The 24,872-nt window shown below is 46.2% G+C and overlaps 2 protein-coding genes across 3 annotated transcripts; one reads left to right on the top strand and one right to left on the bottom strand.

Moving 5' to 3' along the window:
- Positions 1–1,322: 1,322 nt before the first annotated feature.
- Positions 1,323–3,271, bottom strand: rbm48 (RNA binding motif protein 48). Its single transcript, XM_014142769.3, has 5 exons — positions 3,074–3,271; positions 2,729–2,919; positions 2,409–2,554; positions 1,682–2,286; positions 1,323–1,577 (listed from the first exon to the last, which is right to left on the bottom strand). Exons 1-5 carry the CDS (start codon positions 3,194–3,196, stop codon positions 1,506–1,508), a joined length of 1,137 nt encoding a protein of 378 aa, XP_013998244.2. The 5' UTR covers positions 3,197–3,271; the 3' UTR covers positions 1,323–1,505.
- A 30-nt stretch (positions 3,272–3,301) lies between these two features.
- Positions 3,302–24,503, top strand: LOC106570437 (peroxisomal ATPase PEX1). Of its 2 annotated transcripts, none has more exons than XM_014142767.3 (24): positions 3,302–3,547; positions 3,755–3,901; positions 4,008–4,091; positions 4,372–4,486; positions 4,801–5,549; positions 5,719–5,838; positions 5,990–6,113; positions 7,825–7,937; positions 8,046–8,131; positions 8,541–8,673; positions 8,914–9,010; positions 9,098–9,268; positions 9,368–9,522; positions 12,809–12,995; positions 13,432–13,598; positions 13,924–14,058; positions 14,407–14,471; positions 14,568–14,710; positions 16,058–16,161; positions 17,889–18,065; positions 21,896–22,132; positions 23,519–23,707; positions 23,810–23,940; positions 24,162–24,503. In XM_014142767.3, exons 1-24 carry the CDS (start codon positions 3,440–3,442, stop codon positions 24,244–24,246), a joined length of 3,822 nt encoding a protein of 1,273 aa, XP_013998242.3. In that variant the 5' UTR covers positions 3,302–3,439; the 3' UTR covers positions 24,247–24,503. The 2 variants fall into 2 exon arrangements, with proteins under 2 accessions (XP_013998242.3, XP_082817393.1); XM_082961267.1 differs by having other exon boundaries at positions 3,310–3,547; positions 3,805–3,901.
- The last annotated feature ends 369 nt before the right edge of the window (positions 24,504–24,872 follow it).

Raw genomic sequence — 24,872 nt, 5'->3', positions numbered from 1 at the left:
AACCAAAACTCACCTTCCATTGAACGTGTTGGCACCACTGTTTACGTGACAGATGGGGGGCGCTATAATCTTGCTTTGTTGAGATCATGTCAAAGTATGTCCTGTGTTTATGCAAATTAATAAAATCACATATCAGTCTATGTAAACTGAAATGATGCATATGGAAGCAGTACTAACACTAAACAGAAACGGAGTGTCTGATCCGACTATTCAATGGACTCCTGGGGGATCAGAGTGACAGGAGGATAGGGAATGGCCTGGACTGAGGGAAATTCAGGAATATTCTGCACAACACCTTTGGAATGACTGATGATATGATCATGGATAGAGGTAGGTGTGTCTCTTTTGTCACATGAAACAGAATGTCATAAGGTGAATGCACCAATTTGTAAGTCGCTCTGGATAAGAGCGTCTGCTAAATGACGTAAATGTAAATGTAAGCATCAAATAAAGTATGATACTGATGTGGTAAGGTATCACCAATTTTTTTTAATTATATTCCAGTCTTTTGCGCATTTGACAAGGACAACGACAGCTACGTCAGTGTGAAAGAGTGGATTGAGGGACTATCATTCTTTCTCCATGGGGCATTGGATAAAAAATAAAGTTTAAGAAAGCTATAAAGTGTATCATGTAGGCTTTTTGACTGTTATCTACGACATTACTATCCATGTATTGACTCTGACCCCCATTTGGTTTTCACAGCTTTGATGTGTATGACTTGGGTACATTTCCCAGAAAGAGATGTTCCACATGCTGAAGAACAGCCTGATCAGACAGCCCAGAGGAGGACCCAGACGAGGGCATCACTGACCTGCTGGTGATCACGCTCAAGAAGATGGTAATGACAAAATGTTTATCTTCATTTTCATCAAGTTAAATCAGGCTGAATGCTGTGCTACCTATTGTTTAACCTGCCAGGCTAACTGCATTGTACCCTGTGTTTACAATCACTGTTTAACTTGGCCACAATTGACCAATTCATGTTTCAGATTAAATATACTGTCTGAACATAAAATATCAATGAGTTGTTTCCTTCCTCAGGACCATGACAGCAGACTGTCCTATGCAGACTTGGAAAAGGATGTGAGAGATGAGAATCTATTGCTTGAGGCTTTTGGAACCTGCCTTCACGATGCCAAGGTGACCCTTGAAGTTAAGACTGTAAAAACAGTCGGTCGTATAGTTATTGGACAATAATAAAATATTGGACAATATTTTGCCATTGTCTGACATGTTCCTTCCTTTTGTGTTACAGAGCATATTGGCATTTGAGCAGCATGCATTCCAGGATCCACTTGAGCATTAAGGACATCACTAAGTTATTCATTTTCATAACACCATTTTTTATTTTTTATAAACAAAAATCTGCTCATACACTGATGGGAAATGTATAAATAAAACATGTTGAGGAAATATGATGTTCCGTTTGAATGGTGTAAATGTAGGAACTTGCTAATGTCCACCTCATTCCCTGTGAGAAGCAGTCTTTCAGGACAGGTCTGTTAGATCCTCCTCCGAGGCTTTGCGGACTTTGTCTTCTTCTCTGCTGGCTTGACTTCAGGAACTGATGCAACCTGACAACAAGGAAAGAAATGAATTTACTGTAGTGTAGTATGACTCTTCAATGATATGAAATTGTGAGTGAACAATTTTAAGAAGCAAATGACCACGAATATACCTTTTTCAATGTATTTCTGATCATGTTGGCTGTTATGTTCAATGACTCGTCTGCCATATCCATCTTAGGCCGGTCTGGTAGTTTTGGTCCAATGAGGGTTTCATTTTTGTCCACGAAGCCAAAAAGTGAGTCTTTATTCGTTTCTACTATTTTCCGTTTTCTGTTCTCCAAATGGGTGGTCCTCGGTATGAATCTTGGGGGTGCTGCAGGGGGTGGATTCTTACTCAGTCTTTTCACTATTCCTCTGTCTCCCCCAGAAGAGGATGGAACGCTGCTTACACTGGGTGCCAGCTGCTGTTTAATATTTATGGCATTATGCAATGACCCCATTTTGTCCTCTGTTGGAATAGTCCTGCATTGGTTTGCCTGATAACTATACGACCGATCATAAGGTGGGGCATGTCTGTAAGGAAGAAACTCCTGTGGGGGTAAAGGCAATAAGGGAAATCCTAAATAATGGCCTTGGCTGGTACTCGAAGTCTCTCCCTTATTGCTGGTATCACTGGATCTCTGATCATCACCTGAGGAAGTCCTGGCTGTGGTAGCAACTGTATATGAAGACATGGGCTTTTTGCTCTCTTCATCCCCCTGGTCCTGTTCCTTTGCTTCTCAACCAACAAAGAATAATCATACATGTCAACTAACTACATCATAATAATCATTCTTACATTGGGAATGACATACCTGAGATAGTTCTGATAATATTCTACTAGCACAACATCTGTACCTTTATTTTGAGTCATCGTGTTCACATATCGTCTCCTGTCTTGCAGCTTTAGTCTGGTGTCCTCCACCGTCTCATACTCTGGGGCATAACACACATGTAGTAAACCTCCAAAGAAACTCTTCTCATCCATGTGCCGTTTGGCCGCCCTGAAACACAATTACTTTAAAGTGTAACTGGCTGAGACAGGTGGTCTACCAGCTTGTGTACAACTAGGCTAGATAAAACTAGGGCCTGAAGTTTTTCCTGATCAGGTTACATGATGGTCAGGGGAAATACCTGTCCCTGTCTATCTCATCCTAACCTATAAAACCTGTCCTAACCTTGCACTGGTGAGTTTCTGGAACTTGACGAGGTAGACCTCTGTGAATTGCTCTGCAGGGTACTCATCCAGCACCCTGTACTCATCCACAGCCCCGTACAGCGCAGAGAGCTCGATCAGTTCTGTCATCACCCCGATGGCTGGGACTCCTTGCAACATCAGGTAACGAGACTCCAAGTTGATGGTGTACACCTACATGGGCAATATTGCACGGGTTAGAAATACAATAAATTGTATCTATCAATCAACCAAATACATTCGATTTCTAGCTAGCTAATTCGCTAGCTCATTTGGCCAAGTATTGAGCATGGATACAGCATTTCGCTGAAGGAAACGATATTCCTACCTTAACTGCTTTAGGTCTCCTCCCTTCTCTATACTTCGGTCGTGAGGGGCAAATCTTTTGCTGCTCATGATGTTTATAAACCTCTGGAGTGCTCCAACATGAGCTGTTGGTAAATCCTGCCATGTTTGCGAATTACAACAAAACCAAACCGGAAGTAGTTTCCCAGACGACAATAATCGGATCTGAGCTCATCGATGTCTCTGTGAAAAACAAAAAAGCAGGTCAGCTACTTTTGCCTGCCAGACATAGCACCGAATGCATCGATTCCCAAGAGTACATTCACGTCGCTTAGCTAGCTAGCTACTAACAGTATATTTCCATGCTCTGAAAAGGGGAATTTTGATCATATTGCAAACATATTTAGTTATGTTGGGCAATCATGGCATCCAACCTGTCACTCTGATTTTCCACAACACGAAGAACTGTTTTCTTCACCTTCCTTCAAACTTGTTAAAACAGCTCTCTCTCCATGACGTAAGCTATAAACTAGCTAGCTAGCTAACAGCTAGTTAGTGTTGTCTTTTTAGTTGTGTCAAGTAATAACTATGCCAAACTATCAGCAAACTACCGGTAGATAACTTGCACTTGTAACCATTGCATGCCATTTCTTCTGGTCTGATCTGTAGTATGACATTTTCCCAACGTTTTTTCATGCAATTAGCTATATTCTGTGTTATAAAGAACCAGGCCCTGGAGCTGTCCTGGGGTCATGATGCCCGTGTGTTCCTCAGCTGGACCAGAAGCAGAAGCCCTGCCAACCAGGAGGACCATAAAGTAGCGCTGAGCAGGCAACTGGGAGAGAAGCTTGGACTCAGAGATGGAGAGCAGGTAATAATGTCCCATTCACTAATTATCTTCTTGCCCATTCCCCAAACTCATCATGCCTTGATAACCCCACATTTCCTGATTACTAACTCATGTTGGATGGTTTCAGGGCTTCTTGCGGTCGTGCCAGCAGGTCCTGTCTGTACAGCAGGTGTTTGTGGAACCACTCTCCTCTGACGACTGGGAAATCCTGGTGAGAACCTATAGAGAGGCTTTTGTACAGTATTGTGCAAAAGGCAAGCTCACCCATCAGAAACAATTAGTACCGTATGGTTTTAGTATAGCCTGGGAGTGTTGCCTGTGGGTTTCTTATTCATTCAACTATTTTGTCGTTGTTATGCAACAGACAGCTACCCATGCTAGTTTTGATCCTTTGCTGTCAGAGCAAATTCAACATTGAAGAGCAACTGTCAATATGGTTCGTAAATGTACAGTCTGGGATGGGCAAATATTTAACCATGTCTTGTCCTCAGGAGCTCCACAGTGCAGCGCTGGAGCAGCAGCTCCTGGATCAGATTAGAGTGGTGTTTCCTGATGCAGTGTTTCCTGTGTGGGTGGACCAGAGAACAGTCATCTACATCAGAATCGGTCAGCACTGATTTTCACTTTTTACATTTTCTCAACATCTAACAGATATGAAATCACCAGCTCCTATGTTATGACCAAAGAAACAGTTGATCAGAGGAGGCTGGTTGGGGGAGCTATAGGAGGACGACAAGCTCATTGTAATGTCTGGAATGTAATTTATGGAATGGTATCAAACATATGGAAACCACATGTTTGACTCCATTCCATTTACTCCATTCCAGCCAATACAATGAGCCCGTCCTCCTATAGCTCTTCCCACCAGCCTCATCTGCAGTTCATGTAATACTATCGTTCATACTCTTCTTCTTCTGCAGCTTCACTCACCCCAACTGTACCGTACGGTCGATTAGAGCAGTTCACAGAGCTACACGTCTCTCCTAAAATCCGTGCTGGAAGTGAGGACCTCTCCTGCGCTCCTTTTGGATCATCCTTATCCAATCAGAACCAGCCCCTCCACAGGCAGCCGAACTTTGACCTCTCACCCTCCTCCAGGTCCTCTCAGGAGTTCAGCGTTCAGGAGACTGGACTTCCTGTAGAACAACGTCCTAACACTGCTGCCCTCCAGAGCCCCCAGCAGTGGGGTGGGATTGCAGACGTAAAGAGCCTGGTCAGGTACATGCTAACAGGGAACTATGACCCTGTGAGAGAGACTCCCCCCATCCCCACCATCCCTGCCCTCCTCAGTGACTCAGTCTTCAGAGTGTGCAGAGCACCGCCCGTGTCTCCTGGCCCTCTGAGTGCCACCCATGGGGTTGTCCACATCCTGCCCTGGGGCCAGCAGATGGGAGGTAATATCAATGGAGGCCAGCCAGCTGTGACGTACGGCCTACTGTCCAAGGTCCTCTCTCCCAAGGAGGTGAGAGAGAGGGCTAAGCAGGCCATGGAAAAGAAGAAGAGTGGCGGTGCTGGGGGTGCTCCCCAGCCCGGTGGTGCTGGTGGGGCAGGAGACAGGGAGGAAAAAGAGGATGCCACTGTAGTCAAGGTGGTGTGTCACCTTACAGAGGGGCTGAAAGGGAAGCAGGTGTCATCTAGAGAGAGAGAGCTCCACAGTGGAAAGGTCTGGGTGAGTACATGTACTTAAGCCATGGTCTAAACTCAAGTTAGGCACGATGTAGGCCTAATCAAATGACCCATTCTCAATCGTTCTACCCATGGTTTCCAGGTTTCTCAGCTCTAACTTATTCATATTGAGGCTCATATGTATCCATGCCTCATACAGTTGTTTTTCTCAGATCCCACAATCCCTGGAAACTAGTCTTCATATCAATCCACACTCATCAGTGAGAATCAAGCCAATCAAGTCAACTCCTAAAGTAGCCACCAGTATCCACCTGCAGCCTTTAAAACCACTGGTAACATTTATTTTTACATCATGTTATATCTCCAGAACTTTGACATATTGGTACGTTTGGTATATGTAATTCTATGGATTCTACTGTTCTATTCAGCCTAATCTTGTACTTTCCGTGTTGCTGTTTGACCCCTGGCCTGATGTCCTCCTAGCTTGCAGCAGTGAGTGAGGTGGAGATTCAGACTGCCTTCCTGGGTTGGCTGCACACCCAGAGCCACGAACCACTAGCCTGTCTGACCGGCCGCTGCAACACCATCCTCCTACCTGCCACTGAAGGTACACATAGGTTGCATCACAAATGGCACCCTGTACCCTTTATAGTGCACTATAAAAATCAAATCCAAGTTTATTGGTCATTTGGCAGATGCTATAGCGGCTGCAGTAAAATGTTTGTGTTACTAGCTTCTAACTGTGCAGTAAAATGTCAAACAAATACAGTGCTTTCAGAAAGTGTTCACACCCCTTGACCTTTTTCACATTTTGTAGTGTTATAGTCTGAATTTAAGTGGTTTAATTTAGATTATGTGTCGCTGATCTTCACACAATACCCCATAATGTCAAAGTGGAAATTTGTTTGTTGAACTTTTTTGAAATTAATACAAAATTAAAAGCTGAAATGTCTTGTCAGTAAGTATTCAACCCCTTTGTTATGGAAAGCCTAAATAAAGGAGTAAAAATGTGCTTAAGTCAAATAATAAGTTGCATGGTCTCATTTTGTGTTCAATAATAGTGGTTAACATTTTCGCAAAGAAAGGCACCGCTTGGTAGATGGGTAAAAAAAAAAAAAAGTAGATGCTGCATATCCCTTTGAGCATGGTGAAGTAATTAATTAGGCTTTGGATAGTGTATCACTACAAAGATACAGGCGTCCTTCCTAACTCAGTTGCCGGATAGGAAGGAAACTGCTCAGGGATTTCACCATGAGGCCAATGGTGATTTTAAAATGGTTACACAGTTTAATGGTTGTGATATGAGAGCTGAGGATGAATCAACAACATTGTAATTACTCCATAGTACTAACCTAAATGACAGAGTGAAAAAAAGGAAGCCTTAACAGAATAAAAAATATTCCAAAACATGCATCCTGTTTGCAACAAGGCACTTAAGTAATACTGCAAAAAATGTGAGAAATAAATGTACTTTTTTTCCTGAATACAAAGCGATATGTTCAGGGAAAATCCAACACATCACTGAGTACCACTCTTCATATTTTCAAACATGGTGGTGGCATGTTATGGGTATGCTTGTCATTGGCAAGGACTAGGGAGTTTTTTTAGGATAAAAAGAAATGGAATACAGCTATAAGCACAGGCAAAATCCTAGAGGAAAACCTGGTTCAGTCGGCTTTTCAACAGACGCTGGGAGGCAAATTCACCTTTCAGCAGAACAATAACCTAAAACACAAGGCCAAATCTACACTGGAGTTGCTTACCACGGCGACATTAAATGGTCCTGAGTGGCCTAGTTACAGTTTTTACTTAAATCAGCTTGAAAATCTATGGCAAGACTAAGAAATGGCTGTCTAGCAATGATCAACTTGACAGAGCTTGAATCATTTTTTCAAGAATAATGTGCAAAGATCTTAGAGACTTACCCTGAAAGACTCACAGCTGTAATAGCTGTGAAAATAGATTCTATAAAGTATTGACTCAAGTGGCGTGAATACTTATGAACATGAGATTTCTTTATTTCATTCTCAATACATCTGCAAACATTTCTAAAAACATGTTTTCACGTTGTCATTGTGTAGATGGGTGAGAAACAAATCTATATCCATTTTGAATTCAGGCTGGAACACAACAATGTGGAATAAGTCAATGGGTATGAATACTGTCTGAAGGCACTGTACACAAATAATAAACAAGAAATCAAGAAATGTCAGAGGGAATAAGTCACTCTGTGATGGTTGGCAGCAGGTCCTTCAATCTCACCCAAAGCGTATGGATTGCATTGTAAATGTAATACAATCTTGGTCTTCTCACTTCAGGCAAGGTGGAGTTTGCTCTGACTGTGTTGAAGTCAGAACCTGAGCCGGAGAGTAAAGCTCCTGACCAGTTGTTTCTGTTGGCTCCATGTGTGATACAGAAATCAGACATACAGGTATCAGGGACAAGCTTTGCTTACTCAGACTTCATACACTGAGTGTACAAAACATTAAGAATACCTTCCTAATATTGAGTTGCACCCCCCCGTTCTCATGATGTCTAGGTTGTCAGGGAACCTGTAACCATGCCTACAGTGAAAGCCATGGGTGAGACCCCTAATCAAGATCTACCCTCTCTCAGCAGTCTTGGGTAAACCACCAGATTCCTTACAGAACACACCGTAACCTGTTGAAGTGATAGCTGTGTGAACCAAATAGATATTCTTATACTAAACATCTCACAAACTGTATAGAATTGATGTTTTTGCTTGATTGTTGATTAATGGTAATGTTTTTATATTGGTCGAGTTCCAGGCCGACTACATTGCAGACGTTGCATTGCGTCAACCAATGGTTGTGTGCCACATCATCCACTGCGCAGTCGGGCAACAGACTGCCATATCAAATGATTTGCTTAGTTGACATGTTAAACACCTATCCAGGCATTATGCGATCTGGCATGCATCTGCAATGTAATCGGCCTGGAACGCAGCCAAAGTGTGTCACTGCCCTGCCTCTGCCATGATGTGACCTGTGTTCTCCTCTTGTGCTGTCCCCAGTGGTGTGGAGGAGCAGAGTAAGACGGGGTTTGACTTCCTCTCCCACAGCCTGATGGGACGGCCTCTCTCCTGGGAGCTGGTGTCCACCGGTCGGGGCCTCCGGGGCGGAGCCCTGCTCATTACAGGGGCCAAGGTAACCTCTGACCTCATCAGGTCATTCTGTCAATCTTTCCCAGAAATCAGCAGGACTGATTCTGACATGATCTGAATGTCCAAGTCAGATCACATTGAGTTAAAAGAGTTTGATCTTGATATTAAGGGCTAATATGTAGGTTAAAACAGATACCACTGCCAGCTGTAGTGACACACTCAATCGGATTGTGGACTGTGAGCATTGGTGACTGTCCGGTGTGTGTTTTGTATTCCCTCACAGGGAAGTGGGAAGACGGCTCTCTCCAAAGCTCTGTGTAGGAAAACTATGGAGGACCTGGATGCTCATGTGGAGGTGGTTGACTGCAAAAAGCTGAAAGGTGGGAGTTGGACCTTTCACTTATGTCTGTGGTGACTTGTTTATTTTTGACCATGATGATACAGTGTTGTTGTATAATGTTCTGCAGGGAAGAGAGCAGAGACCGTGAGGCAGATATTGGAAGAGGTTTTTGAACAGGCGGTGTGGAGACAGCCCTCGGTGGTCCTGCTGGATGACCTGGATCATGTGACGGGGGCACCGACCTCACCGGAACATGAACACGGACCAGAGGCTCTCCTAAGGCTGCACATTGCCCAGAGTATGATCCTATACAACTCTGTGTGTGTGTGTATTTCTTGTTCATAGACATCTAATATCTGTGTGTGTGTCGTGACCCCTCCCTGTGTGTGTTGTCCAGGTCTAAGAGACATGGTACATGACGTGGTGGTGCGCTCCAGCCTAGTGTGTCTGGTCATCAGCAGTCACTGTGAACATTCCCTCCACCCGTCACTCAGGGAGGTGCAGGGCTCCCACTTCCTCCAGGGCTTCATACACATCCAGCCTCCTGATCAGGTAACTGGGGTAGGGTCAAGTTGCCCCTGCGCTGATTTTGGGTCAGTTTAGCATTTCTACCTCTAATGGCTCAGGTTAGCATCGGGGGAGAATAAGCTAATCCTAGATCTGGGAACCACATCCATTTATCCAGTTTGACTTTGCGCTGGTTGCCAATGCTCTGAAATATCTATTTTGTCTTACCATCAAAGTAGCAAGAAGTAACTGAATGAATATTTCTTGGACATGATGGTGTCTTTGTTGTCCGCGGACATGATAGTGTCTTTGTTGTCCGCGGACATGATGGTGTCTTTGTTGTCCGCGGACATGATGGTGTCTTTGTTGCTACACGGACATGATGGTGTCTTTGTTGCTACACGGACATGATGGTGTCTTTGTTGTCACACGGACATGATGGTGTCTTTGTTGCTACACGGACATGATGGTGTCTTTGTTGCTACACGGACATGATGGTGTCTTTGTTGCTACACGGACATGATGGTGTCTTTGTTGCTACGCGGACATGATGGTGTCTTTGTTGCTACGCGGACATGATGGTGTCTTTGTTGTCACGCGGACATGATAGTGTCTTTGTTGCTACGCGGACATGATGGTGTCTTTGTTGTCCGCGGACATGATGGTGTCTTTGTTGTCACGCGGACATGATAGTGTCTTTGTTGCTACGCGGACATGATGGTGTCTTTGTTGCTACGCGGACATGATGGTGTCTTTGTTGCTACGCGGACATGATGGTGTCTTTGTTGCTACGCGGACATGATGGTGTCTTTGTTGCTACGCGGACATGATGGTGTCTTTGTTGCTACGCGGACATGATGGTGTCTTTGTTGCTACGCGGACATGATGGTGTCTTTGTTGCTACGCGGACATGATGGTGTCTTTGTTGCTACGCGGACATGATGGTGTCTTTGTTGCTACGCGGACATGATGGTGTCTTTGTTGCTACGCGGACATGATGGTGTCTTTGTTGCTACGCGGACATGATGGTGTCTTTGTTGCTACGCGGACATGATGGTGTCTTTGTTGCTACGCGGACATGATGGTGTCTTTGTTGCTACGCGGACATGATGGTGTCTTTGTTGCTACGCGGACATGATGGTGTCTTTGTTGCTACGCGGACATGATGGTGTCTTTGTTGCTACGCGGACATGATGGTGTCTTTGTTGCTACGCGGACATGATGGTGTCTTTGTTGCTACGCGGACATGATGGTGTCTTTGTTGCTACGCGGACATGATGGTGTCTTTGTTGCTACATGTAGCTTTCTTTCTTTCTAATAATGTGTATTACATAATTATGTCTCGCTTTGTCACTGTCGAGTAATTTGTATAAAGGCATCATATTCACCTTTGTGATAATAATTATGCCAAACAGTTCATGTGGACCATCTGTAAACGGTTAATGTGGACCATCTGTAAACGGTTAATGTGGACCATCTGTTAGCGGTTAATGTGGACCATCTGTAAACGGTTAATGTGGACCATCTGTTAGCAGTTAATGTGGACGATCTGTTAGCAGTTAATGTGGACCATCTGTTAGCAGTTAATGTGGACCTACTGTAAACAGTTAATGTGGACCATCTGTTAGCGGTTAATGTGGACCTACTGTAAACAGTTCATGTGGACCATCTGTTAGCGGTTAATGTGGACCATCTGTTAGCGGTTAATGTGGACCATCTGTTAGCAGTTAATGTGGACCATCTGTAAACAGTTAATGTGGACCTACTGTAAACAGTTAATGTGGACCATCTGTTAGCGGTTAATGTGGACCATCTGTAAACGGTTAATGTGGACCATCTGTAAACGGTTAATGTGGACCATCTGTTAGCGGTTAATGTGGACCATCTGTTAGCGGTTAATGTGGACCATCTGTTAGCGGTTAATGTGGACCATCTGTAAACGGTTAATGTGGACCATCTGTAAACGGTTAATGTGGACCATCTGTAAACGGTTAATGTGGACCATCTGTAAACGGTTAATGTGGACCATCTGTAAACGGTTAATGTGGACCATCTGTAAACGGTTAATGTGGACCATCTGTAAACGGTTAATGTGGACCATCTGTAAACGGTTAATGTGGACCATCTGTAAGCGGTTAATGTGGACCATCTGTAAGCGGTTAATGTGGACCATCTGTAAGCGGTTAATGTGGACCATCTGTAAACGGTTAATGTGGACCATCTGTAAGTGTAGCATTTATATTTTTTTCTGGAAAAAAGGACCCGTAAGTAAGCATTTCGCTGTTAGTCTACAGTCGTGGCCAAAAGTTTTGAGAATGACACAAATATTAATTTCCACAAAGTTTGCTGCTTCAGTGTCTTTAGATATTACTATGGAATACTGAAGTATAATTACAAGCATTTCATAAGTGTCAAAGGATTTTTTTGACAATTACATGAAGTTGATGCAAAGAGTCAATATTTGCAGTGTTGACCCTTCTTTTTCAAGACCTCTGCAATCCGCCCTGGCATGTTGTCAATTAACTTCTGGGTCTCATCCTGATTGATGGCAGCCCGTTCTTGCATAATCAATGCTTGGAGTTGAGAAGCAACCCCACACATGAATGGTCTCAGGATGCTTTACTGTTGGCATGACACAGGACTGATGGTAGCGCTCACCTTGTCTTCTCCGGACAAGCTTTTTTCCGGATGCCCCAAACAATCGGAAAGGGGATTCATCAGAGAAAATGACTTTACCCCAGTCCTCAGCAGTCCAATCCCTGTACCTTTTGCAGAATATCAGTCTGTCCCTGATGTTTTTTCTGGAGAGAAGTGGCTTCTTTGCTGCCCTTCTTGACACCAGGCCATCCTCCAAAAGTCTTTGCCTCACTGTACATGCAGATGCACTCACACCTGCCTGCTGCCATTCCTGAGCAAGCTCTGTACTGGTGGTGCCCCGATCCTGCAGCTGATCTGTTATTCAAACTCAATCAGCATGACAGAGTGATCTCCAGCCTTGTCCTTGTCAACACTCATACCTGTGTTAATGAGAGAATCACTGACATGATGTCAGCTGGTCCTTTTGTGACAGGGCTGAAATGCAGTGGAAATGTTTTTTGGGGATTCAGTTCATTTGCATGGCAAAGAGGGACTTTGCAATGAATCTATTTCATCTGATCACTCTTCATGACATTCTGGAGTATATGCAAATTGCCATCATACAAACTGAGGCAGCAGACTTTGAAAATTAATATTTGTGTCATTCTCAAAACTTTTGGCCACGACTGATGTTTACGAAGAATGTGACAAGTAAAATTTGATATGTATTGTGACTGTGTTGTCTGTCTGTCAGGCCCAGAGAGGAGAGATCCTGCGCTGTCTGATCCTCAGTAAGACTGCTGTATCCAAGGAGACCCTACACACGCTCGACCTGGGGATTGTTGCCAAGGAAACAGAGGGCTACCTGCCCCGTGACCTGGCCCTGCTGCTAGAGAGGGCCATCCATGCCAACGCCCTACACAGGGCACGCAGCACCCAGGGTTAGTACCCTATCTATCCCAGTCCCTACACAGGGCACGCAGCACCCAGGGTTAGTACCCTATCTATCCCAGTCCCTACACAGGGCACGCAGCACCCAGGGTTAGTACCCTATCTATCCCAGTCCCTACACAGGGCACGCAGCACCCAGGGTTAGTACCCTATCTATCCTACTAGCTTTTGGCCCATATATAAAACTATCTCTGTTTGTGGCATCCTTCAGATTCCTAAAAATGACGTTGAATTAGTAAACAAAGGCTATAGATATTTCATTCACACCAAACCCATAACACACATCTCCCAACTTCAAACACAACACATGGTTATCACATGACTACAGTAATAGAGTACTGTACTTGGTTGTCCATTTGAAATGAGAATCAGTCCTTATGCTGTCTTTATTGTAACGTCGTATACTCTGTCTTCTTCTCGTCCCAGGGGTGTGTCTGTCGTGGAGGGATTTTGTGCAGGCTCTGAAGGGCTTCACCCCTCCCACTCTGTGGGGGGCTCAGCTGCAGAGCCCCAGTGGTGCAGGCCTTGAGAGGGTAGGGGGGCTGCATCAAGTACGCCAGTTACTCATGGACACCATCCTGCTACCGGCCAAGGTGAATCTCACTAGCCTGGTCCCAGATCTGTGTGTGTTGTCTTGCTAACTCCTATAGTGAGCGTAACAATGATCTGGGATCAGGTCAGTACAAATCTCACAGGAAGACCAGGTTGTTATTGTACCAGAAAAATGGTTCTCAATTACTTACCCAGGTTATACAGTATACAGGACAGGTTGGATGAATACATGAATTGGTGCTGCTGTAGATCTTTGTCTCAGTTTTGGTGGAGCTGTTCGTCTATAGAATTTGATATGAGGTACTTGGTGTGTTATTGGATAGTCACCCATCTCTCACTCATGTCAGTCTTCTCTGTATGTTCCAGTATCCGGTGCTCTTCTCCAGCCTTCCCATCCGGCAGCGCTCAGGACTTCTGCTGTACGGCGCTCCAGGCACTGGGAAAACCCTGCTGACTGGTGCCGTGGCCAAGGAGAGTGGGATGAACTTCATCAGTGTCAAGGTGGGTTTGAAATGTACCAGGACCCGTCTCAAATCGCACCCTATTGCCTATATAGTGCACTACTTTTGACCAGGGACCATAGGGTAGTAGTGCACTATGTAGGGAATAGGGTGCCATTTGTGTTCACAGCCCCAGTATCGGTGACTAGATATATGAATGCTTAAAGGCTGGGTTTCTGTATAGCACTTTGAGAAATCTGCTGATATAAAAATGGCTTTAGAAATGCATTTGATTGATTGAAATACGTTCTAGTACAAGAATACATGGTAAGAGTTAACACTGGGAACTTATTGTTGCATGGTCTCATTGAGTCGCATATGAGTGTGTTTTTTTTAATACTGTTGTCAGGGTCCCGAACTCCTCAGCAAGTACATTGGAGCCAGTGAGCAGGCTATCAGAGACATCTTCCAGAGGTGTGTGCACTTTGCTACACAATACTGTAACCATAGCTACAAACTGTGCTGGTGTAGTGTTATCCTATACTTCCCTGTGTTTCTGTTCCCCTGCAGAGCCCAGGCTGCTAAGCCCTGCATCCTGTTCTTTGATGAGTTTGACTCCTTGGCACCCAGGAGGGGCCACGACAACACAGGGGTCACTGACCGGGTGGTCAACCAGCTACTGACCCAGCTGGATGGGGTGGAGGGACTACAGGGTACGGAGAGAGGAGAGCGGCACCTAGAACAGACACTGCTGTCATATGTTTAACATACATTTCATTAGGCTTTGCTTAGTCGGCTTGATTTAGTTTTATGATATATTTTCATTTTTTATATATTTAGACAAATGATCAGGTTAGTACCCTATCTATCCCAGTCCCTACACAGGGCACGCAGCACCCAGGGTTAGTACCCTATCTATCCCAGTCCCTACACAGGGCACGCAGCACCCAGGGTTAGTTCCCCATCTATCCCAGTCCCTACACAGGGCACGCAGCACCCAGGGTTAGTACCCTATCTATCCCAGTCCCTACACAGGGCACGCAGCACCCAGGGTTAGTACCCTATCTATCCCAGTCCCTACACAGGGCACGCAGCACCCAGGGTTAGTACCCTATCTATCCCAGTCCCTACACAGGGCACGCAGCACCCAGGGTTAGTACCCTATCTATCCCAGTCCCTACACAGGGCACGCAGCACCCAGGGTTAGTACCCTATCTATCCCAGTCCCTACACAGGGCACGCAGCACCCAGGGTTAGTACCCTATCTATCCCAGTCCCTACACAGGGCACGCAGCACCCAGGGTTAGTACCCTATCTATCCCAGTCCCTACACAGGGCACGCAGCACCCAGGGTTAGTACCCTATCTATCCCAGTCCCTACACAGGGCACGCAGCACCCAGGGTTAGTACCCTATCTATCCCAGTCCCTACACAGGGCACGCAGCACCCAGGGTTAGTACCCTATCTATCCCAGTCCCTACACAGGGCACGCAGCACCCAGGGTTAGTACCCTATCTATCCCAGTCCCTACACAGGGCACGCAGCACCCAGGGTTAGTACCCTATCTATCCCAGTCCCTACACAGGGCACGCAGCACCCAGGGTTAGTACCCTATCTATCCCAGTCCCTACACAGGGCACGCAGCACCCAGGGTTAGTACCCTATCTATCCCAGTCCCTACACAGGGCACGCAGCACCCAGGGTTAGTACCCTATCTATCCCAGTCCCTACACAGGGCACGCAGCACCCAGGGTTAGTACCCTATCTATCCCAGTCCCTACACAGGGCACGCAGCACCCAGGGTTAGTACCCTATCTATCCCAGTCCCTACACAGGGCACGCAGCACCCAGGGTTAGTACCCTATCTATCTATCCTACTAGCTTTTGGCCCATTTCATTAGGCTTTGCTTAGTCGGCTTTATTTCCTTTTATTTTTTTTTATAAATTTAGACAAATGAACAGCAGTACAGTCATTTTACCAGCAATGTTCCTTTTGCTTAGCGGTTTGCTTGTCTTATGTTTCCCTCTGTGTGTGCGTGTGCGTGCATGCTCATGTCCAGGTGTGTATGTCCTGGCTGCCACTAGTCGTCCAGACCTTATAGACCCTGCCCTGCTGAGGCCTGGCCGCCTGGACAAGTCCCTCTACTGCCCCCCTCCTGACCAGGTCTGGACCACACTCAGTCCTATATAGTCTATACTGTTCCCCTCCTGACCAGGTCTGGACCACACTCAGTCCTATATAGTCTATACTGTTCCCCTCCTGACCAGGTCTGGACCACACTCAGTCCTATATAGTCTATACTGTTCCCCTCCTGACCAGGTCTGGACCACACTCAGTCCTATATAGTCTATACTGTTCCCCTCCTGACCAGGTCTGGACCACACTCAGTCCTATATAGTCTATACTGTTCCCCTCCTGACCAGGTCTGGACCACACTCAGTCCTATATAGTCTATACTGTTCCCCTCCTGACCAGGTCTGGACCACACTCAGTCCTATATAGTCTATACTGTTCCCCTCCTGACCAGGTCTGGACCACACTCAGTCCTATATAGTCTATACTGTTCCCCTCCTGACCAGGTCTGGACCACACTCAGTCCTATATAGTCTATACTGTTCCCCTCCTGACCAGGTCTGGACCACACTCAGTCCTATATAGTCTATACTGTTCCCCTCCTGACCAGGTCTGGACCACACTCAGTCCTATATAGTCTATACTGTTCCCCTCCTGACCAGGTCTGGACCACACTCAGTCCTATATAGTCTATACTGTTCCCCTCCTGACCAGGTCTGGACCACACTCAGTCCTATATAGTCTATACTGTTCCCCTCCTGACCAGGTCTGGACCACACTCAGTCCTATATAGTCTATACTGTTCCCCTCCTGACCAGGTCTGGACCACACTCAGTCCTATATAGTCTATACTGTTCCCCTCCTGACCAGGTCTGGACCACACTCAGTCCTATATAGTCTATACTGTTCCCCTCCTGACCAGGTCTGGACCACACTCAGTCCTATATAGTCTATACTGTTCCCCTCCTGACCAGGTCTGGACCACACTCAGTTCTCTATAGTCTCTACTGTCCCCCTCCTGACCAGGTCTGGACCACACTCAGTCCTATATAGTCTATACTGTTCCCCTCCTGACCAGGTCTGGACCACACTCAGTCCTATATAGTCTATACTGTTCCCCTCCTGACCAGGTCTGGACCACACTCAGTCCTATATAGTCTATACTGTTCCCCTCCTGACCAGGTCTGGACCACACTCAGTCCTATATAGTCTATACTGTTCCCCTCCTGACCAGGTCTGGACCACACTCAGTCCTATATAGTCTATACTGTTCCCCTCCTGACCAGGTCTGGACCACACTCAGTCCTATATAGTCTATACTGTTCCCCTCCTGACCAGGTCTGGACCACACTCAGTCCTATATAGTCTATACTGTTCCCCTCCTGACCAGGTCTGGACCACACTCAGTCCTATATAGTCTATACTGTTCCCCTCCTGACCAGGTCTGAACCACACTCAGTCCTATATAGTCTATACTGTTCCCCTCCTGACCAGGTCTGGACCACACTCAGTCCTATATAGTCTATACTGTTCCCCTCCTGACCAGGTCTGAACCACACTCAGTCCTAAATAGGGCCAATGGTAAACTTGTGCACTATGTTGGGAATGGCGTGTCATTTGGGACGCAGCCTTTTGAGTGATTGTAATGGAGGAAACCATTTTATTTTAGTATGAACATGAGTGATCATTTGACACCCTGTCACATCTCATTGTTCCAGTGTTTCTCAGTGATCAATAGAATATCAAGTCCAGGGCTGTTCTAGCTACGTATATATATATATAACCCGATGGGCCTGTCCCCCCCCCCCCCCCCCCAGGAGGCGCGTGTAGAGATCCTGAGGGCTCTGAGCCACTCGGTTCCCCTGGCTGACGATGTGGACCTGGAGCAGATAGCCGGGGCCACAGACACGTTCACTGGCGCTGACCTGAAGGCCCTGCTGTACAACGCCCAGCTAGAGGCCATCCACAGCAGCCTGGGGCCCAGCCTGCTGCATGTGAGTCATCCTACCGCCAGGGGTCGCTGTGGGTCTAATGGTAGAGATACACTACAGCAATGTATGATATTCAGTCAGCTATTGGTTCTAATACCATAGCTTCAGTAGAGAGGGCTACGGGTTTAATAGTAGAGCTACATGGATTTATGTCATTAACAGTGTAGTAGTTGTAATGAATGGTAGAGGTAAATGGATCTGTAAAAGGAACCAACAAAGATTTGCTGGGCTCGCTGTGAAGGACCAATAATATTTTGAGGTTTCTGACAGTGGAGGCTGGAGCTATAGGAGGACGTGCTCCTTGTAATGGCTGGAATGGAGTCAAACACGGTATCCATATGTTTGATCCCGTTTCATTTATTCCATCCCAGACATTACAATGAGCCCGTACTCCTATACAGTGCATTTGGAAAGTATTCAGACCCATTGACTTTTTCATCATTTTGATAAGTTACAGCCTAGTTCTAAAATGTATTAAATATTTTTTTCTCCCTTATCAATCTACACACAATGCTCCCTAATGACAAAGCGAAAACAGGTTTAGAAATGTTTGTAAATTTATAAAAAAATATGTAAATAAGGTATCTGTTTTTTTAAGTATTCAGACCCTTTGCTATGAGACTGTAAATTGAGCTCAGGTGCATCCTGTTTCCATTGATCATCCTTCTTTCTACAACTTGATTGGAGTCCACCTGTGGTAAATTCAATTAATTAGACATGATTTGGAAAGGCACACCTGTCTATATAAGGTCCCACAGTTTGCTCTGACATGCAGAGCAAAAACCAAGCCATAAGGTGGATGGAATTGTCCGTAGAGCTCCGAGACAGGATTGTGTCGAGGCACAGATCTGGTGAAGGGTACCAAAAAATGTCTGCAGCATTGAAGGTCCAAGAACACAGTGGCCTCCATCATTCTTTATTTTGTGTGTTTTTGTTTGGGTAAAAAAAGGGTTTTAAAAAAGCCCCATTTCGCCCCATTGCTGCAACTCCCGTACGGACTCGGGAGACGCGAAGGTCGGGCCTGTGCCTCCGAAACACAACCCAGCCAAGCCACACTGCTTCTTGACACAATGCCCGCTTAACCCAGAAGCCAGCCGCACCAGTGTGTCAGCATGCATGCGCCCGGCCCGCCACTGGAGTCGCTAGAGCGCGATGGGACAAGAACATCCCTGCCGGCCAAACCCTCCCCTAACCCGGACAGCGCTGGGCCAATTGTGTGGCGCCCCATGGGTCTCCCAGTCACGGCTGGCTGCGACAGAGCCTGGACTCGAACCAGGATCTCTCGTGGCACAGCTAGCACTGTGATGCAGTGCCTTAGACCACCGCGCCACTCTGGAGGCACCTGCCTCCATCATTCTTAAATGGAAGAAGTTTGGAACCACCAAGACTCTTCCTAGAGCTAGCCACCAGGTCAAACTGAGGAATCATGGGAGAAGGGTCTTGGTCAGGGATGTGACTAAGAACCCGATGGTCACTGACAGACTTCCAGAGTTCCTCTGTGGAGTTGGGAGAACCTTCCAGAAAGACAACCATCTCTGCAGCACTCCACCAATCAGGCCTTTATGGTAGAGTGGCCAGGTGGAAGCCACTCCTCAGTAAAAGGCACATGACAGCCCGCTTGGAGTTTGCCAAAAGGCACCTAAATGACTCTGACCATGAATAACAAGATTCTCTGGTCTATTCTCTGGTCTACTCAACTCTTTGGCCTGAATGCCAAGTGTCACGTCTGGAGGAAACCTGGCACCTTCCCTACGGTGAAGCATGGTGGTGGCAGCATCATGCTGTGGGGATGTTTTTCAGTGGCAGGGACTGGGAGACTAGTCAGGATCGAGGCAAAGATGAACCAAGAGGTCTGAATACTTCCGAATGCAATGTAGCTCCTCCCACCATCCTCCTGTGGTTTCTGGGATCCGTTGTCTGGGCATAGAAGTGTAACAACTTCATCCTCAAAGCACTAGATGCAGCAATAACGTTGCAATATCCTCCTAGGATTGTGACTACAGTAAAACTCTCCTCCCTCTCCCCCTCCAGAACCAGTAAACCTCTCCTCCCTATCCCTCTCTCCCTCCAGAACCAGTAAACCTCTCCTCCCTATCCCTCTCTCCCTCCAGAACCAGTAAACCTCTCCTCCCTATCCCTCTCTCTTCCTCCAGGACCAGTAAAGCTCTCCTCTCTCTCCCTCCAGAACCAGTAAACCTCTCCTCCCTATCCCTCTACACTACCAGTAAACCTCTCCTCCCTATCCCTCTCTTCCTCCAGGACCATAAACCTCTCCTCTCTCTTCCTCCAGGACCAGTAAACCTCTCCTCTCTCTCCCTCCAGGACCAGTAAACCTCTCCTCCCTATCCCTCTCTCTTCCTCCAGGACCAGTAAACCTCTCCTCTCTCTCCCTCCAGGACCAGTAAACCTCTCCTCCCTATCCCTCTCTCCCTCCAGAACCAGTAAACCTCTCCTCCCTATCCCTCTCTCCCTCCAGAACCAGTAAACCTCTCCTCTCTCTCCCTCCAGAACCAGTAAACCTCTCCTCTCTCTCCCTCCAGGACCAGTAAACCTCTCCTCCCTATCCCTCTCTCCCTCCAGAACCAGTAAACCTCTCCTCCCTATCCCTCTCTCTTCCTCCAGGACCAGTAAACCTCTCCCTCCAGGACCAGTAAACCTCTCCTCTCTCTCCCTCCAGGACCAGTAAACCTCTCCTCCCTATTCCTCTCTCCCTCCAGGACCAGTAAACCTCTCCTCTCTCTCCCTCCAGGACCAGTAAACCTCTCCTCTCTCTCCCTCCAGGACCAGTAAACCTCTCCTCTCTATCCCTACAGGACCAGTAAACCTCTCCTCTCTCTCCCTCCAGGACCAGTAAACCTCTCCTCTCTCTCCCTCCAGGACCAGTAAACCTCTCCTCTCTCCCTCCAGGACCAGTAAACCTCTCCTCTCTCTCCCTACAGGACCAGTAAACCTCTCCTCTCTCTCCCTCCAGGACCAGTAAACTCTCCTCTCTATCCCTACAGGACCAGTAAACCTCTCCTCTCTATCCCTACAGGACCAGTAAACCTCTCCTCTCTCTCCCTCCAGGACCAGTAAACCTCTCCTCTCTCTCCCTCCAGGACCAGTAAACCTCTCCTCTCTCTCCCTCCAGGACCAGTAAACCTCTCCTCTCTCCCTCCAGGACCAGTAAACCTCTCCTCTCTCTCCCTCCAGGACCAGTAAACCTCTCCTCTCTCTCCCTCCAGGACCAGTAAACCTCTCCTCTCTCTCCCTACAGGACCAGTAAACCTCTCCTCTCTCTCCCTACAGGACCAGTAAACCTCTCCTCTCTCTCCCTACAGGACCAGTAAACCTCTCCTCTCTCTCCCTCCAGGACCAGTAAACCTCTCCTCTCTCTCCCTCCAGGACCAGTAAACCTCTCCTCTCTCTCCCTCCAGGACCAGTAAACCTCTCCTCTCTCTCCCTCCAGGACCAGTAAACCTCTCCTCTCTCTCCCTCCAGGACCAGTAAACCTCTCCTCTCTCTCCCTCCAGGACCAGTAAACCTCTCCTCTCTCTCCCTCCAGGACCAGTAAACCTCTCCTCTCTCCCTCCAGGACCAGTAAACTCCTCCTCTCTCCCTCCAGGACCAGTAAACCTCTCCTCTCTATCCCTCCAGGACCAGTAAACCTCTCCTCTCTATCCCTACAGGACCAGTAAACCTCTCCTCTCTATCCCTCCAGGACCAGTAAACCTCTCCTCTCTCTCCCTTCAGGACCAGTAAACCTCTCCTCTCCTCTCTCTCCCTCCAGAACCAGTAAATCTCTCCTCTCTCTCCCTCCAGAACCAGTAAACCTCTCCTCTCTATCCCTCTAGGACCTGGGCTCGGGTTCGGACAGCGACATAAGCCTGTCCTCCATGATCTTTCTGAACCACAGCAGTGGGTCTGATGACTCGACGGGGGAAGGGGAGAGAGGGTGCGGGCTGGACCACTCCATGGTGCTGCTGGACCTCGGTGACGTCCCCCCTGAGGACCCCCGTGGTAACATCTGGAGGCTGTACTTCGGCAGCTCCTTTGAGTCTGAGCTGGGCAACCCTTCCCCCTCAGGACTGGTGAGATGATGGGCTGCGTCCCAAACAGCACCTTGTTCTCTATGTAGTGAACTACTGTACCGTAATTTCCGGACTATAAGCCGCTACTTTTTTCCCACGCTTTGAACCTCGCGGCATAAACAATGACGCGGCTAATATATGGATTTTTCCCGCTTTGAAATAAAAAAAATTTAATAAAAAAAACATTCTGTGACGTGCTCAGTTTTTTGCCGGCATGAAGCTTTCATTAGACCAATGAAATTGCCGACCGGGTTAAGGTCAAACAACTTTTTTGTTTACTGTTTAGATTAAATCGAGCGCGCCCAAACTTCCCATCATTCTGATTACGGTGGTCATTTTGTCACCCTCATCATGGCAAAGACACGGAGAAATGCATATGATGCAGCTTTCAAGTTGAAGGCGATTGTTCTGGCTGTTGGAAAAGGAAATAGAGCTGCTGCACGGGAGCTTGGTCTGGAGCAATGACTTTCTTGGTAGGCTTCTGTTTACTGCAAATGTTTTCTTTTTTGTTACTAGCGGTGTTTCGTTAAAGCCTATTTATTTTTGTTACAAGCGGTGTTTCGTTAAAGCCTATTTATTTTTGTTACAAGCGGTGTTTCGTTAAAGCCTATTTATTTTTGTTACAAGCGGTGTTTCGTTAAAGCCTATTTATTTTTGTTACAAGCCGTGTTTCGTTTAAGCCTATTTATTTTTGTTACAAGCGGTGTTTCGTTAAAGCCTATTTATTTTTGTTACAAGCCGTGTTTCGTTAAAGCCTATTTATTTTTGTTACAAGTCGTGTTTCGTTAAAGCCTGTGTAAAGTTAATTTGTTTCAATGTACCGGTAGGCACCTGCGGCTTATAGACATGTGCAGCTTATTTATGTTAAAAAAAAAACTTAAAAAAAAATTCTGTGCTTATATTCAGGTGCGCTCAATAGTCCGGAAATTACGGTACATTTAACCAGGGTCCTATGGGGCCATAGGGTACTAGTCAAAAGTAGTGCATGATATTGGTCATAGGGTGCCATTTGGGACACAATATTATGATTGATTGTCCAATCTATCAATCACATAGTGTCATGGGAAGGGAACTAGAGGGATGACAATAATGTAATATGTAAAGAACTGTGTAGGGTAACACTTTATTTGGATAGTAAGTCCCATATAGATCTATGGATGGTCAATCTAAGCATCTGCATGCTAACAATAAGGGTTAGGGTTAGTGGATAGTTAGTTGAAATGTTGTTGAACAGCTACAAACCATCTTCTTGGAACTATCCAATAAATGTTACCCCTTGTAGGTCTATAAGTTATTAGCTAATCTTTTTAAATGACATGCACTCCTTTGTGGAGAGCTCTGTCTAAAGCTGTTTTGTTCTCACCCTCCCTTTGTCTGTCCCCCTAGAACTCCCAGGGTGTCTCGGGGCCCAACTCTAATGACCTGACCGGTGCGTCGGTCAGAGACCCTGGCTTCTCCCACCCCCCGGCCTATATGTCCTCTCTACAGGATGGCTACGAGGAGCTCAGCCATGAGCAGCTAGACCGCCTCCGTCTGGAAATCAGCAACATCAAGAGCAACTACAGACGAGCTACTGTCAGTACTTTATCTGGAATAGTAACTCTGTTTATAAAGCACTTTTCATACATTACTCTCAAAGCACTAGTAACTGTAGGAGGTGTTTGTCTGTCTGTGCAGGAGGACAGTGTCCCAGTCCAGGGTGGCCCCATCAGGCCTGGTCTGCTCCTGTGTCAGGCCCACCTCACCTCAGCCCTGGATGCCACCAGAGCCTCCCTCAGCAAGCAGGACTGGAGGAGGTACACAGACCTGTGAGTAGTACTGCAGTACATCTTTGCTTTCCATAAAAATGTCAATACTTTGATCAATTTCTCAGGAAATCAAAACACCAAATATATATATATGCATACCCACCAGGCACTGCGGCCCCTCATGATGAGTTCTGTTTTTTGTGGCCCCCACCCCCATCAAAGTTTCCCATCCCTGGTCTAAAGCATTTTCTTTCCAGCCTTGTTGTTTTCTGTCTCATCAGGTATGAGTCCTTTGGAGCTTTGGGAGAAGGAAAGTCTCAGAGCACAGTGACATTCAAACCCGGCCAAAGAGTAACGCTCGCTTAATGACACGTGTATGTCTATCTGTTCATTTTGACCTGCTAATTTAATGGTCATTTTGTAATTTAGCCATTTTTATTTAATGTATCTGCTACATAATATAAATCCATGCACACGTATGCATTTAAATGTAAATATGATTGTACACTATTGTATGATACGGACATATTGACGATTAATGTTTCCAACTAAATTATCATGGGGAAAAAACATGTAAATCTGTACAATGTATCACAAATTAAACAATTAGCATTATGATATTACTTGATATTTTTTGCATTTCATTTATCATGTTTATTTTCTGATGTTACACCTACAGTACTGTATAAGTGTGATATCACTAATGCAGAGGCACAGGTTTTCCTGCTAGGAACCAGCAGATCAGGGGTCCTCAATTTCGTTCAGCTATTGACACTTTTTTTCTTGAGCAGCTGGGATATGGTTATAATTTGTACACTGCAAATTGACCGCATGAAGCCCAACAGATATAGTATTTGACCAAAAAAAAAGAATTTCAAACCTTGATTTACCTTGGGATATGATCACATGACTCTTTACACATGTCCAACGAAAATAATTTGGGGCCAAATAAAATGGCCCTGGGGGTGACTATTGGGGAACCGTGCACTAGA

The sequence above is a fragment of the Salmo salar genome, chromosome 14 (assembly GCF_965601325.2).
Source record: "Salmo salar chromosome 14, fSalSal1, whole genome shotgun sequence".
In the NCBI taxonomy this organism is placed as follows: Eukaryota; Metazoa; Chordata; class Actinopteri; order Salmoniformes; family Salmonidae; genus Salmo; species Salmo salar.
Note: the sequence above shows the minus strand (reverse complement) of the source record. Positions and strands in the feature narration are given on the sequence as shown.